Here is a 14,744-nt window from a genome sequence, read left to right as displayed (position 1 = left end):
TTAGTAACCATGGAAGGAAACTAATATGCCAAGCACAAAAGAACAGTATGTACAGGATGGTACCTTCTAATTTAGGTTTAATAGTTGACCTCTTCACATCATCTGAATGGCTTCAACCCTCTATAGATATTTAATTAACTGTGGAAACTGCATTTATTTTCTTAAATTTTGGGGGGAAAAGGAAATCCTCTTTGGAAACTTCATGATTTGTGTTGTGGTTGCGTTATCTGTCATTCGCGAGTGTTAAAATATAGTAGTCTTTGTCAGGAGCGGGTCAAAGCAAAACACAAACGCCTTTGTCACTGTGATCCAACATCAGATAAGATCTATCCGCTCTCTCAGCACTAGGCCACCACCGCATGTATGCTTGCGGTCAATACAATAAGGCTTAGTGACTACTTTTTCCATTCAGTTTAATTGGCTGGGGACTCTGTCAAACCACACTTCCTTTCACTTCATAGCAGTTGTATTCATATCACTTGGCTATTATTTGCTCTGGCTTGACCCATTGATTGTAGGTTTAAACCCTCGCCTCCTCAAATAGCCTCGCTCAGCTGTTTCACGCCTGTGTTGCTGTTAGCAACAATGAAAAGAGCAATATGGAGATCAGTGGTTTCAATTAAGCCTTGAATACGAGGCATATCTCGAAGAGATGGGGGTTAGACGTACAACTCTGTGACTTTCGCATCTGTCACTCTCCATCCAGCCAGGTGCCTGTGTCGAAATCAGCAGGATTAACTCCGATTGCACTGATAGTTGAAACAGACCCCCCCCCCCCCCCCCCCTCATTGCCAAACCACCTCCCTTTTATTGTCCGCATTAAGATCAAATTAAGCTTTGCGCGACAGGACCAAAGCCCCGCCCTCTTCTGCCTTCTGCTGCCCAGAGGAAGACATCAGAGGTGCGAATGGTTGCCTCTCTGATGCTGCCTGCTCCTCCAGACTCCCTTCCATCTGGGATCCTCAGGGAGAAGAATATCTGACAAGGGGCTTGTAAGCCTCTTAGCCCCCCTGTTGCCTGGCTCTCTCTCAGCCCATGTTTTCCTAATTTAGTTGTGTAAGGAGTCCAGCGCTAGGCCCTTGTGTGCTGTTTGGATTGAGATTGTCTTTGTGGCTCTAATAGACTGGCCATGTATATCAATTAACACTACTCAGCCAATGGCAGTTTCCATTCCCTGGAGATCAGTAGCTATAATTCCTATTGGAATATTTCCTGATGTCCCCATTAATGTCTAAATTAAATAAGCATTTTAATGTAGCATTTTATAAAGAGAGGTGTTAGGGGTCACACGAAAAAGAAAGTAAGTAATGCTACAAGAATGAAGTAATGGAAATCCAATCATACGTTTGTAACAACCGGAATAAAGTTTAAATATTACTTGGGAGTTCAATTGTTATACATGTCATAGCTTTATGAGAATAAATCACAATATGAATATGAGCATATACTGTACCCGTGTCAAGATGAGGCTTATCAATGATCTTATCAAGTTAAACTTTAGCAGTAAGTAGGGAATTAATGATATCCAATGCTCACGATATATTATCACGATATGAACCACATAATATTGTTGTAGCATGGCAGTACTTGCATACTGCCAATCGTCTGTGACTTTTCCCCCTTTTATCATTTGCACAAACAAAGTACATACATCAGATTTAAAAGTTGGAAGGGCATTTATTTGCAATTTCAACCTCGGAATTTTCTGCTAAATCCATGCCACTTGGTTTGCCGCTCTCCACCATCTTGAATTACAAAAACAGCACGCAGCGTGTCGTGTGTTCCTATTGGCTCATCGGCGCAAATGATCTTTGTGATGTTGCGAGCGAAGTCATATTTTTTTGACGGAGATGTGCTGCTTGAAAATGATGACGGTGATAGCATGCAATTTTGATATCGCAATATCGCAGTTATTGCTACATCATTCTCTAGTAGTTTCTTTAACGTGAACGTGATTGTGCAAACGTTTGCAGAACATATAAGGAGGTTAATCCTTGTCGAATGTGTTTGTGTTACCAGTAGTTGAATGTGTCATATTTAACATTTAGGCTTGATATATGTTGCAGTTGCACTGTAATGTTATTCTTTTTAAAAAAAAATGTGAATTTAGGTTGTGCAGTGGTGGCATCCAGGTCAATTCCTTGCACATCTTGCTTTGCTCACCGATGTATTGCTTGTACAAATTAGACTGGCTTCATCAATACATTTCTTTATACATAAACATGTTTAAGGTGTAGATTTCAGTGTATTAAATAATGAGACCAATGCTTGGAATGGTTAGAGTACAAAAAGGCAATAACAATCAGCAAATATCCTTTTGGCCAATGTTTTTGGCGGATTAATCGGTCGGGCCCTGAATTGTCATTAGACATGTCACTTCCGCTTTGTTGTCACGTATGTCATAGTGACGTTCCAAATATCAACCCAGATGACAGGTGCAGCTGATTTTCTTTGCTCACTTTCGACAGCAAAAAATTCACACATTTGCGTTTTCTTCACATGATTATGTGTCATTTGTCACTTGTGCTTCTTTGCTAAGAGGATAACAGAGTTAAACACACAATAAGGTGTTGTCACCGGCTGCTGTTGAGCTATTCATTCGGGATCCCCCTCTATTCTGCACTGTAGCACTGTGGCATGACTGTGGGAGGCCAGTGGCCACAGATGGTTCTGCAGTGAGGGCTGCGCTGACTTTCTTTGTTTTCCCATGAACGTGTTTAGCGTGTAATCCTGGATTAGCAGAGCGACTTTGTGTTAATTTACAGCTGTAAATCAGTATTCGATTAATGTCGGCGCTGACACATATGTGTTGGGTATTAGGGGGCAAGACATAGTGTGGCTTTGCTGACTCCGGGGAATCAGAGGTAATAGAGATCCTGTGGTTGTCCACCTTGTGCTGCATCCCAAAGGAGTCACTGCAGCTCTTATATACACATTATATGAGCCACATAGGCAACGTTATTGTCTGTGCACATTCACATCACATGCGTTCACACACGGCACACACTATCAATGACAAAGGGTGCCTCAGAAAACCAGGCGACTGCATATGGACTCTCTTGATATCAACCACTGGCCGTGTGATCTTGTTATGCAAAGTCCCTTAATCCCCACCTTTGCTGAATGCACACTGGAATGGAGGAGGAGTGGTGGTAGTGAGGGGGGGTCACACGCTGCTATGAAGGCAGCTGTACGGGAGGCTGTCCACTGTAGCAAACATTTTTGATCCTCAACCTAGCAGAAGAAACAGCTTACGTGAGATCATGTCTGAGTGTGCGTTATGCAAGCACGAGGAGGCGGCGAGTTGACAAAGATGGTGGCAAAGAGAGTTGAAAATGAGGCCGTATTGCCGATTTGTGATTCACATGAACCTTTAAAGTTTCTTTCAAACAGAGGAATTCTAAAGAAAATGGTGTTATACGGTCGAGAACCTAACACTTTTCAGGCATGAACAACAACAAAACAATTTTGCCAGAAACTTCATAGCATGTGTTCCAAGCTATACATCACAGATTAGCGTGTCAAGCATCAGGAGGAGTGGCCTAACAGCATGGCACTGTTAACTGTTAAAACAATTCCTACTTTTCTGAGAGTCTTATGGATGATTTTGGTTTTATAAATTCCAGAAGAACTTTGTACCGAACTGGTGTATGAATGGGAGAATGTGAGCATCTGTAGAATGACATCGGTGATGGTGTAGCTATATGTAGCTATAGTGCAATATAAGTGCACTCCATTTATCATTTAAACTAGTGGGTTGGAGTAATCTTATTTCGGACATTGATAATTTGGTCACAGGCTCTGGTGTCCAAATTGTAGGATCCGGAGGAGTCGATCCACTTTTGTCCCCAGGGCAGGCCATTCTCATCTTGAACTCTCAGATGTTTGACCTCAATTATCCCACATTTTTACATCCTTATTTATTAGTTATTTATGGTGTGGACTTGGGTCAATAACCGTGCCAATCTGCTGCCTTATTTGCGCCTATTTTAGACAATTCTATCCTTTCAACTTTGTGCAAACAGTTTAGGAAAATCCCCTCTCTGATCAAGCCTGGCTCTGCCACATGCATCAAGATACAGTGCAGGTTTACTGCGGAACATCGTGATTGGCCCTGACCTCAAATCTATGTGCGTTTGGCATGAAATGGAACTGGAAAATGGAGACTTGGGGCCAGAAACTTTCAGCCATCATAAAGAGCTCTGAGCTTACAAATATTCTTCTTAATGAATGGACCACAAATCCAACAGACCAAAATCTTGTCGAAAAATCTTCCCAGGGACAAAGGGGAGAACAATTCTTGGCCAAGTATACAGTATTGTATAGGTAGTCTCATGGTTTTGTATATTTAGCCCCTTTTCACTGATTTAGCTACATATTTGCAAAGAGCACATTGCCAAGGAGGATGAGAAATCCCAAGCAGGAATGCAGTCCAGGTATATGAGGAGTTTTTGAGGCTGGACATTTTGGATCAGAAAGGCCAGCAAATGGACCGCAGCAATTGTAGGGATAAAATAATAGGCTGAAGGCTTAATAGGTAGAATGAAGTTGGCATGAACGAGAAAGCAATGTGTGTATGTTTTTGTGTGTGTGTGTGTTCGAATATTTGAGTGGGGGTAATGGGATTACGGGTAACACCGTTGGCAGGGCTGGGAGAGCCACCTGACGCTCGGTCTGTTGGGAGCATGGGGAGAGAGTGGGGTGGCGGTGGCCGGGCAAAGGAGAAATTGGGGGTCTAATCCGTGTCCATCTTTGGGAAGTCATTCCCTGAGCTCTGAGGATTTGGGGCTTTGGTTTCCGCTCTGCTTGCTTTGGTTAATAATACCCTGGGAGGGGACGAAGACATTGGGGAATGAGACAGAAGGAGCCAGAGTGATGGAGAAAAAAAAGATTTCTTTACCCTGTGGTGTACTGGCAGGAGAGCGGCCTACGCTGAAATTGTTTGAAGAGTACACAAAGCTTCAAGCCAAGCTGTGGCCATTCTTCTCTTGTTTTATCTGTAGAGGTAGAGGTGGAGTGTATATGCACGGTGCATGACTTGTGTACAAATGGTCTTTGCCCTCTGTCCATGCAGCAGCTTGAGTAAAAGTCAATACGCTAAGTGTGACTGAGGTGTTTGCTCACAAGCCACATATATCTTGTGCGTGTTCATGTCAGTGTTTTTCAGGGCGAACTGATGGCTCCGTGTGTTCCTGAGAGAAGCTGATAACGGCTCTAAACATTGCTTGTGCTAGTGACGGTGTGACGGCCACGGTGCACAGGTGCCTTGTGTGCAAGTGTCACAGCTTCTGTGTTTTGTCCATCACCTGAGCTCAAGGTGTTGATTGGTCTGTCATACACTGGGTCAAGGTTCGGGGCAGTTTTGTGGTGTGAACTGGCTTCTGAGAATGAAACACCAGGGAACGTGCCATCTTAGCCAACTGTGACAACCTTGTCTACACCCTTAAGAAATTAAAGCCCCAAATGGCTTGTGCCTTTTGAAAGTCGACATAAGCCTGACGTAAATGCTACACTGACCTCGGGCTGTTTAGACGTTTTACTGTTAAAAACTGATTTAGTTTTGTAATTTTTATGAGTTTTGAAAGTTTTGATGTCTCGCGTTTTGCTCTGTAGGTGGAGATGTTCCGCCGTGTGCTCGGGAAGGCATTGGGGTTTGTAGGCTACACTATCCAGTATGGCTGCGTTGCACATTGTGCCTTCGAGTACATCGGAGAGATTGTGGTGGTTTGTATAATTACAACAATTTACATTTTCTCTCAAATTTCAGTCAGTCACGTGTGCAGGCATGTTTTACTGTTGTTGTTTTTCCAGTGCTCCGGCCCATCAATGGAGCCTACCATCGTCAACAAAGATGTTGTTTTCTCGGAGCGAATGACTCGGCATCTCTGCAAAATACAAAAGTGAGTAGCTGTCATATCCTATGCATGTTCATTTTGAGATAAACTAGGTGTTAACCGTTAGCTATATCAGGAACTTACTGAATAAAAGAAAATTGATGTAATCTACATGTCACATTTTATCTCCATCCATCCGTTTTCTTCCACTTATCCGGGGTCAGCTTGCAGGGGCAATTGCTTTACCAGGAAAGCCCAGACTTCCCTCTTCTGAGCCACTTTATCAAGCCCTTCCAGGTGGGATCCTGAGGCGTTCCCAGGCAAACTAGGAGATATAGTCTCTCCAGCGTGTCCTGGGTCGTCTTTGGGGCCTCGTTCCAGTGGGATGTACTGGGAACAGCCCTTATCAGGAGGTTTGGTACCCCATACTCCGGAAGCAGCGCCACAGAACTTCCAGAGGGACACGTTCGAATGCTTACTCCAAGTCCACAAAACACATGTAGACTGGTTGGGCAAAGTTTCTTGAGGACTCTGCCAAGGGTATAGAGCTGGTCCACTGTTTCACGGCTAGGACAAAAACCACAGTGCTCCTCTTAAATCTTGACTATCCGAGGGACTCTCAGGAGTCCCACAGCCCAAAAAGACTTCTTCAGCTAGACAGCATATCTCACCACCATTGTCCACCACAGCTTCGGGGGTTGCTGCTTCGACTTAGCTCCTAGCATCATTGGGAAACGCCAAACCCCCCACCACGATAAAGTGACGGCTCAAGGAGGGGTTATATTATGTCTGCATAGTAAATGTAAAAACAAAGTCTATAAGGGTTTGCGTAGAATATACTAAGTACTGCATAATAAATGTTAAAATGAATAAATAAAATAAATCTTCAACATGACATGTCTTTTGTTTCTGGTCAGCACTTCACAAGAAACATCAATATCACATAAGAGTATTTATAATTTTGCCAAGGCTTCCCATGACATAGTAATATTCAAGATGTCAGGCAAGGAGAGACATTTTTTGATTTTCTTCAATAGATGTTAGCTACCCGTTTTTATGGTATTTTAACGATTGTAGGATGTTTTGCATTATCAAAAAAGAATGGATACTAAATGACTGTGTATATTTTCTTTCAGGGGTGATATAGTGATCGCAAAAAGTCTATTTGACCCCAATATGAATATTTGTAAAAGGGTAATTGGGTTGGAAGGTGACAAAGTCTGCATGAGTGGTCCCTCGAACCTTTTCAAGACCCACACATATGTGAGTATACCTACATTATTTATACACAATTTAATGAACTGTTGAAAATGTGGTTCTCCTGTAATTATACCAAAACGATTTCTACATGATGGAAAAACTTCACCTTTTCTTTGTGTACTCCGACCTCCATAATTGTTCATGTTTTAGACGTCGTCACAGACCAATTTTGTGTTATTGGTCAAAGTATCCGCTTTTGACAACAGCTATGTTTTGTCAGTGAGAAGCCCAGAAAGTGAGCAGGGGCACTGCTGGCGAAACGACTGTCATTGCTTTTCTATTACTGATCTCCCCAACGCCCACCGCCCAGGCCTGCAATCGCTCTGAAGCCTGTTGGAGTTAGTGCCAGCTGAATGGTCAGACTGATGGGTGGGCGGAGAGGTTTGTGTGTGTATGTTTGTGTATATACCGTGCATGTGTGTACATTGTTCTGTAAACCAAATATTGCATTGATGTTGCATTTTTTTGAAATTATTGTGTTCTATGGACAAAGAGCAGTCTGTTGAATGCCTCTGGCCAGGACCAAGTATTGTTTAGTATGCGAAATGGGTAGGAGAGTCTTGCTGTTCCTTTTGCTTCACGGAAACATTCAGAGAATTTAAATTGTATTAGATGTCAATTTATTTTATGTTCTCAGGATGAAGCAGCATGTTCAGTCACTTTTGGATTTTAGTGCTCTTGAACACCTGCTGGATAGCTACACTATAGTGTGGCTGTCAAATCTGAGCATCCGGCCTCATTTTTTCCCCTTTTTGATTCATTAATTTTCACGTAAATGTGTTGACTCTTCAACCACGTATTTCCTTTGAAGTCTTTTTAGTTTGGCTTCTGTTGAACTCATAATATTGCCGCTCCTGTTGAGATGTTCTGTCTTTTTGCCTGAGATATCCAATTTGAGAGACCAGCCGGAGAGTTAATATCAAGTTTTCAAGTTTGGGAGTAAAACTAGCTTTTGTGTTACTCCAGTTGATGTAACCGAGAAAAGGTCTTTTGTTCAAATTAAAGTTTGGCCTCCTTCAGGGTGACATAAAGATGACGTTCACGTGTGTGTGTGTGTGTGTGTGTGTGTGCGCGCGATGATGTTAGGCATTATGGGACCTGTAAAGATGAGTTTCGCAAGGCGGTCGCTGTCATCGCCTCGTTTTTGCAACAGACAGGCTGGCGTGTTGTCCCCACCCTGAGAGATCCAACTGCAGGCTAATTGCACTGTCACCTTTTTAGGAATCATCTCTGTGTCTGAGCTATTGTGTCAAAACAATGACACTTGATCCCTAATATTACTGCGCACAGGGGGAGAGAGATAGCGGGAGTGTGGAGGATAGGCTGGTAAAGTGACAGAGAGATGAAATCCCCCCCCCCCCCCCCCACACACACACAATCTCTATCCTCACAATGCTTTCTATACACTATAGATCAACATAGCAAGATCGTGAAAGATGAACTCTGGCTGCTTGCATGTATTTAATTTGACACCTCAATCATGTTAACATAATGAGCACGGTAATAATGTGGACATTTAACAACACACCCCCTCATTGAGAGGAGCTCCACTTTCAAGTCCTCGACAGGTACACAAATGCTTCCCATCAACTCAGCGCGTACGGCAGCAGGCTGGATGCTGATGTCCATCCTGTCACACATGCCAGTCATAAAGTGACATACCGCAGTATGTATTATTGCAGCAATTCTTATAAGTCAGGTTATTCTATTGTTACTGTAAAGCACAACAATGTGCCTATTTCATGGCTTAAAATTAGGCCTAGAGAAGAATGAATCAAAGAACATTATGATGCCACATACTGTGGGCAGCATCCGGGCCCATTGGCGTCTGATTGTGGCCCTCAAAACTGTTTACTATGTTTTTCTTGGTTGGGACTTGGGAGAAAGCCAGCTGTACTTACCTGAACTCGCAACTGTGGAGAATAAATACACACAGCCTGTCATACGGTCACTTAGAGTTCACTGCTTTGAGTGCAATTGTTGACTTTCACTTTTGTTTTTGAAGCAGTTCACATATTGATATGCACTTTGGTAGCTGTAGAAGCCTAAATGCAATGAAAATTGTGTGTCTCATTTTTGTTGCTAAAAGGCAAGTGGACAGTTAAAATCAGGATTGGTTCATTCGTCAATAAATGTGTAGTCTCTGAATAACTAGACACAAAAACTGCTCCTGATATGATAATTTGAAATCGTGACACGGGCCAATATTTTTGTTTGATTGGCCGCAGGTAGAAATACTTTCTTCTGCCTCTGAAATGTGTATTTATCTTCATAACATTGCTGTTTTATGCTTCCTTTTGTTTCAATGGCTTAGATTGCTCTAGTGTTAGAAGTTACTGTATTTTAAGGCGCACCTAAAAGCCTTCAATTTTTTCAAAAGATGACCATGCGCCTTATAATCCAGTGCGCCTTATATATGGATCAATATTGAGCCGCAACAGGTCTCGCTGCCAAGACGCTATCGGTGACCCTGCACGATCGGTGACGCGCATGCGCAGAAGATCCCGCCATCTTGGATCGCTAGCTAATACTAATACTTTACCTCAGAGAAAATAATAAAACAGCTGTTTATTAATTTTGGAGTTGTCAGAAAGCTGGTTTGTAATCTATTAATAAAGTTGGACTGACCTATCTGACTGTTTTGTTGACATTCCCTTTAGCGCAGCACCATCTAATGGATGCATAACGTAACCCCAGCCTCTACTGTAGCGCCTTATATATGGAAAAAGTTTTAAAATATGTCATTCATTGAAGGTGCGCCTTATAATGCGGTGCGCCTTATAGTGCAGAAAATACGGAACATGATGCCAGTTTCTCCTGGGCGAGTTTTAGGTTTAAAGAACCAGGAGTTGAGTGGAAAGATGACAAACGGCGGTGCGTCTTTTGCCTTTTGCTTGGGAGCCAGCATATGTTACCATGTTAATGAGGTGTAATGGTGGGAATCCAGCATGCTGACATATGGTTCTCCGATGACTCCTTTAATGATATTCATTTGCGTCGTCGTCATTCACCGAGTTGTTTACCCCGTGTTAGGTCAACACGTCAGTGGCTCGAGATGATGTCACATCATCTGTCTCAATTATGGCAAATGAAACAAAACACAGGATGGACAATGAGAGGGGCTTGAGTGGTGCGAGTGAAGTGAAGAATTAATGCTGGCACTAAAGCGCGACCAATATCTGCATTTCTTTACCCATGCTATGATTCCAGAGCACTTTTGCTGTTAAAAAGTTAGGCAACACTAAAATAGACTTGCGGATTGTGATGCCCATTATGACAATATAATGTGTTGTTGATCCTGTCTGCACATATAGGGGCGGGGAGGGGGCAGCGCACTTAATTAGGGCCTTGACAAGCCTACTCTCCTAAAGTGATGAGATTAATCATAATTGGTGTCATTGTGAATTAGAGCCTGCTTGGATGACCACCCCACTGGCAGGTCGGACCGCGGTGGAGACCCTTGGACACTGCTGCTAGCCGCAGCTTAGCACACACTCTCGCTCTCTCTCTCTCTCTCTCTCTCTTTCTGCCCAGGCTAACTCAAGCCACTCTCCAGCTTTGAGGGGTGCAGATCTCCGCCAACAGACTAATGACCCCCGTTTGAAGTTTTCCTAAATCCCACTCTGACCCTGCCCGTTACCCATGACCTCTCTCCTAATACCGTATGGGGTTAGGGACAGGCAGGTTGACGTTAAGATGAGGGACTGTTCGTTGAAGCAACTGACTGGAGGGGTGGCGGAGCGGGTGTGTCGAGAGGCCAAGGGGATGATTGGCGATTGGCAAAAAATAAAATCGCACATTATCCCGTAAAATGATACTGTATATCGTCGTCCGATTTATCCTGTGTTTGTGCGTCTGGTGTGTCTTTTAGGTGCCAAAAGGCCACGTATGGCTGGAGGGCGATAACCTTACCAACTCGACTGACTCAAGGAGCTATGGCCCAGTTCCCTATGCTCTCATCCGAGGGCGAGTTTGCTTGAAGGTAACACAGGATTATGGTGTCACATACAGTGTGTTGTGTATTTAAATGTCATATACCGACTGGTACAGCTCTCGGGGGGGAAAAAAAATAAAAAAATTAAAGACCACTGACAAATTATCATTTCATGCCAACAAATCATTGTCTTAATCACATAATTGCCAAAGTCATATTTTGTATACAGGACTGTCTCAGAAAATTAGAATATTGTGATAAAATCCTTTATTTTCTGTAATGCAATTAAATAAGCAAAAATGCCATACATTCTGGATTTATTACAAATCAACTGGAATATTGCAAGCCTTTTATTGTTTTAATATTGCTGATTATGGCTTTTTATTTTTATTTTATTTTTTTAAACCTGGTCTGTGGAAATATTCTAATATTTGGAGATTGGATACTTGAGTTTTCTTAAGATGTAAGACATAATCAGCAATATTAAAATAATAAAAGGCTTGCAATATTTCAGTTGGTTTGTAATGAATCCAGAATGTATGACAATTTTTTTTAATTGCATTACACAAACTAACAAACTTTAGCACAATATTCTGATTTTTCTGAGACAGTCCTGTATGTTTAGAAAACAAGAAAAAAAAAAAACACACAATTTGACCTTTGCAGATTGCCATAATTCGGATGATTAAGAGTGAAAATAACATTTTTTAAGAAGCACATTGGTACTTTTATATATATATGCTAAATTATTGAGATTCAATAAAACTGAAATTTAGTTAAAATGTTTGATTGTGGCACAAGCCCAAAGTCATCCTTGAATTTCAAGTCAGTAGCCTCTAATTTACTGAGTTGCATTATAAAATGAAAATACACATTTTTTATTTTTTATTTTACTTTAGGTGGTAATTCCGCCAATATTTTTATTCATTTTATTGCCCCCCCCCCCAGCCACAATGGCCATTTTAAGCCCCTTTAAAAGACGCGAGTCAGTTGGAAGTTCAAAGCAAGTGTGTCGGATTGACTAAAGCCTGGATAACATATTGTCAAGCTTTCCATTCTGCTGTGTTGTCATGTCACTGGATGTCATAGCAACCACGACCCTGGAAACGGGTCAGCCAACCTTCTGTCCATCTGATTGGACAGCGGCACTCCACTGGAGGGCCTACTGCGACAGCTGATGAAATAACAAGATCTTGTTTAAAGTCTCACACGTCATTAAGTGCCATATTAGCAAATGTGTCGAGCAAATTGTCGGAGTTGTAGTGTTAAGAAGTCTCCCATTGAATGTATTTTTTTTTTCTTTTTCTTCTTTTTGCTCTAAACAGCTCTGGCCCCCAGATAGTTTTGGAACCCTCAGTGAAAGTCCGACCAGACGGATCATTAAAGATCAGGATGATTGTGGTTCAGATTGACATGACTTCCTCTCATTTTAAATAAAGCAAATATATATTTTCAAAACAAACATTATGTATTAAGTAATTTATGCAAATTTAACAGGACGGGCTACTTAACCAGGTAATTTAATTTAATTATTTGTTGAACTCATGAACAGCCCTGTAGACAGTAATTAAATAGATTTATTTTTTTACTTGTGTGGCAGGAAATGCAAACTTAGTGTTGAACTGCAAACCTACCTTCATGTTTAGCAAATATCCAAACTATTAATGAAGAAAAATCATCAGGGAATTCATGAACTCTGATTGACTTAAGATGTTTATGTAAAACAGTTTTTAAAATGCATCTCAACTTAATTTTCAAATCATTTTAAGTGCTATTATCCTGCAAAATAAACTATTAATGTCATGTTTACCCTTTCGTAGAGTGGCTAAACAAAAGCCCCATTGTTGTTTGGCTACCGAGGCAATTGGAAATATGTTAACGTTTGCCATTCATGCATACAATATTAATAAGCACTTAGTGAGGACGTGACTGAAAAGGAGCAGTGTAAGAAAAAACAAAAACAACCTCTTAGGTTCACTGAGGTACATTACCATTAATTTTCTCTTTTTTTAAATATACAGTATTTTTTTTCTTTTTGTTTATGTTCTGTAGCCTTTTTGGAGTCAACCCCAAAATAATATTTTTAATAATATTCAATGCAACCCCTCTAGCCTAAACACGGGATTATATTTGCATTTGTGGAATATGAGTTAACTGTTTTACTGCCACACATTAACAAAACGTTATCATTCATGTCATCCTTGAAAACATTCTTTCATCAGATTTCGTCATGTTTCATTGTAATTTGGCAGCCCATTGAAGAGATACAATGCTGCCATCTGGTCGCCATAGTTAGTGAGCGTTTTTGATTCTACAACCCATTGACCAGGCAGCGCTGCACTTAGATGTTGCACTGCCCTTGGTTAAAAAAAAACAACAACAAAAAAACGAAACAAAACAACTAAAAACGTAGTTGATGTCATTTAACGTTTATGGCAGCATACATCATGATTTTATTAATCGTGATTAAAGGTTTTTGGCGGTCAAAGAGTTAAGCAGCAAACTCCACCCATTTTTATTTATTTATTTTTTAATCCATTTGAGAGGGCAGCCATTTTGCCACTTGCACTGAAAATGGCATCACGGTTGCTCAGGTAACGGCCAATCATGCCTCACCTGTTTTCTGAGTTTGGTCACGTGACGCTCACAAGCTGAGCCCTGATTGGTCGGTCCCCGAAACTGTGATGAAATTTTCTGTTGAAGGCAAGTGGCAAAATGGCCGCCCCCTGAGTTGGATAGTAGCAGGTGGATTTTGCAGCTTAATTCATATTCTACAAACACAATAATCAGAATAACGTGTTTACACTGGGTAGCACAGAACTTATTGTAAAGTAGGTGCCGTTGTACTAATTACTAAAAACCCTGCAAGTTTTGCTATTGTAATGCTTTCATCAGCCTGCTGACTGCTGCAAAAAACTGCTGCTGTCATTTCTTAAAGGCCCACTGCTCTTCTTGGACGCGGGGCATAAGAGTACATTCACATAGTGAGCTGTTGAAGCTCAGCTGGTCATTCTCCGAGGCAGAGAGGGACACTTCTTCGTCCCGGCTCCCTCAGGGAAGCGTGTTCCAGGCAGCCGTGGGTCCCTGTCCAGCTGCTTCCTCTGTCTGGAGGGGGGCCAGAGGGTCAGCGACAAGGCTCCGTGTGACACTGAATTATCTGCCTGAGTGTGATTGTGCCTGCTGGGAGGGATGCTCAAGATTGTGAGAGAGCGTGCGCGTGTTTGCAGCTCAGCTGAAAAAAAAAAAAAAAAAAAAAAAATCTTCATGTGGGCTTTTTCTTGCTTCAAGCATATCGTTTGTTTCTCAAGGTTTAATATTCATCTGCTGCGTGTCAACACGGTGCCAGTGTTCGGCTGAAATGCTGACACAAGTAGTCTTGGTGTGCCCGCTTGCCCTATTGCTGGCGCTCTTTATTCCAATCTGCGGATAAAACAACATGTTTATGCTTGAAGGAATTATGATATTTGAGAATATATCATTTCAGTTGAGAGATGTATAAATTAATTAACAGGAAATTAAATTAGGAATTTACAAAATAGAAGGTTGATTCTTAAAAAGGAATTTCAATATAGTTGGTTTACATTTAGCTTACCAAGGCTATGAATAGGTTTACTCATCCAGGTAATTTCATTCTCAAGACATTGAATTAACCATTTTTGATTTGTTTCGCTTCACCTTGCAAGGCAAAATTTGTGGAATGATCAAGTTTCAATTAC

The 14,744-nt window shown here is 41.6% G+C and overlaps 1 protein-coding gene across 4 annotated transcripts in view; it reads left to right on the top strand.

The window, feature by feature from the left end:
• The window catches only part of immp1l (inner mitochondrial membrane peptidase subunit 1), a 33,719-nt gene that overhangs the window by 2,709 nt on the left and 16,266 nt on the right, over positions 1–14,744 (top strand). For 3 of the 4 annotated variants that reach the window (XM_077520007.1, XM_077520006.1, XM_077520005.1), the window contains 5 exons: positions 5,614–5,724; positions 5,812–5,900; positions 6,971–7,097; positions 10,966–11,076; positions 12,354–12,490. In XM_077520007.1, coding sequence (XP_077376133.1) covers positions 5,620–5,724; positions 5,812–5,900; positions 6,971–7,097; positions 10,966–11,076; positions 12,354–12,440 — 519 coding nt within the window. In that variant the 5' untranslated portion in view covers positions 5,614–5,619 and the 3' untranslated portion in view covers positions 12,441–12,490. Of the gene's footprint in view, positions 1–5,613; positions 5,725–5,811; positions 5,901–6,970; positions 7,098–10,965; positions 11,077–12,353; positions 12,491–14,744 lie in introns of those variants that run through there. The other variant, XM_077520008.1, reaches the window with a different exon arrangement.

The sequence above is a fragment of the Festucalex cinctus genome, chromosome 4 (assembly GCF_051991245.1).
Source record: "Festucalex cinctus isolate MCC-2025b chromosome 4, RoL_Fcin_1.0, whole genome shotgun sequence".
In the NCBI taxonomy this organism is placed as follows: domain Eukaryota; kingdom Metazoa; phylum Chordata; class Actinopteri; order Syngnathiformes; family Syngnathidae; genus Festucalex; species Festucalex cinctus.
The sequence above is the reverse complement of the archived record's forward strand: the minus strand, read 5'-3'. Positions and strand labels throughout refer to the sequence as shown.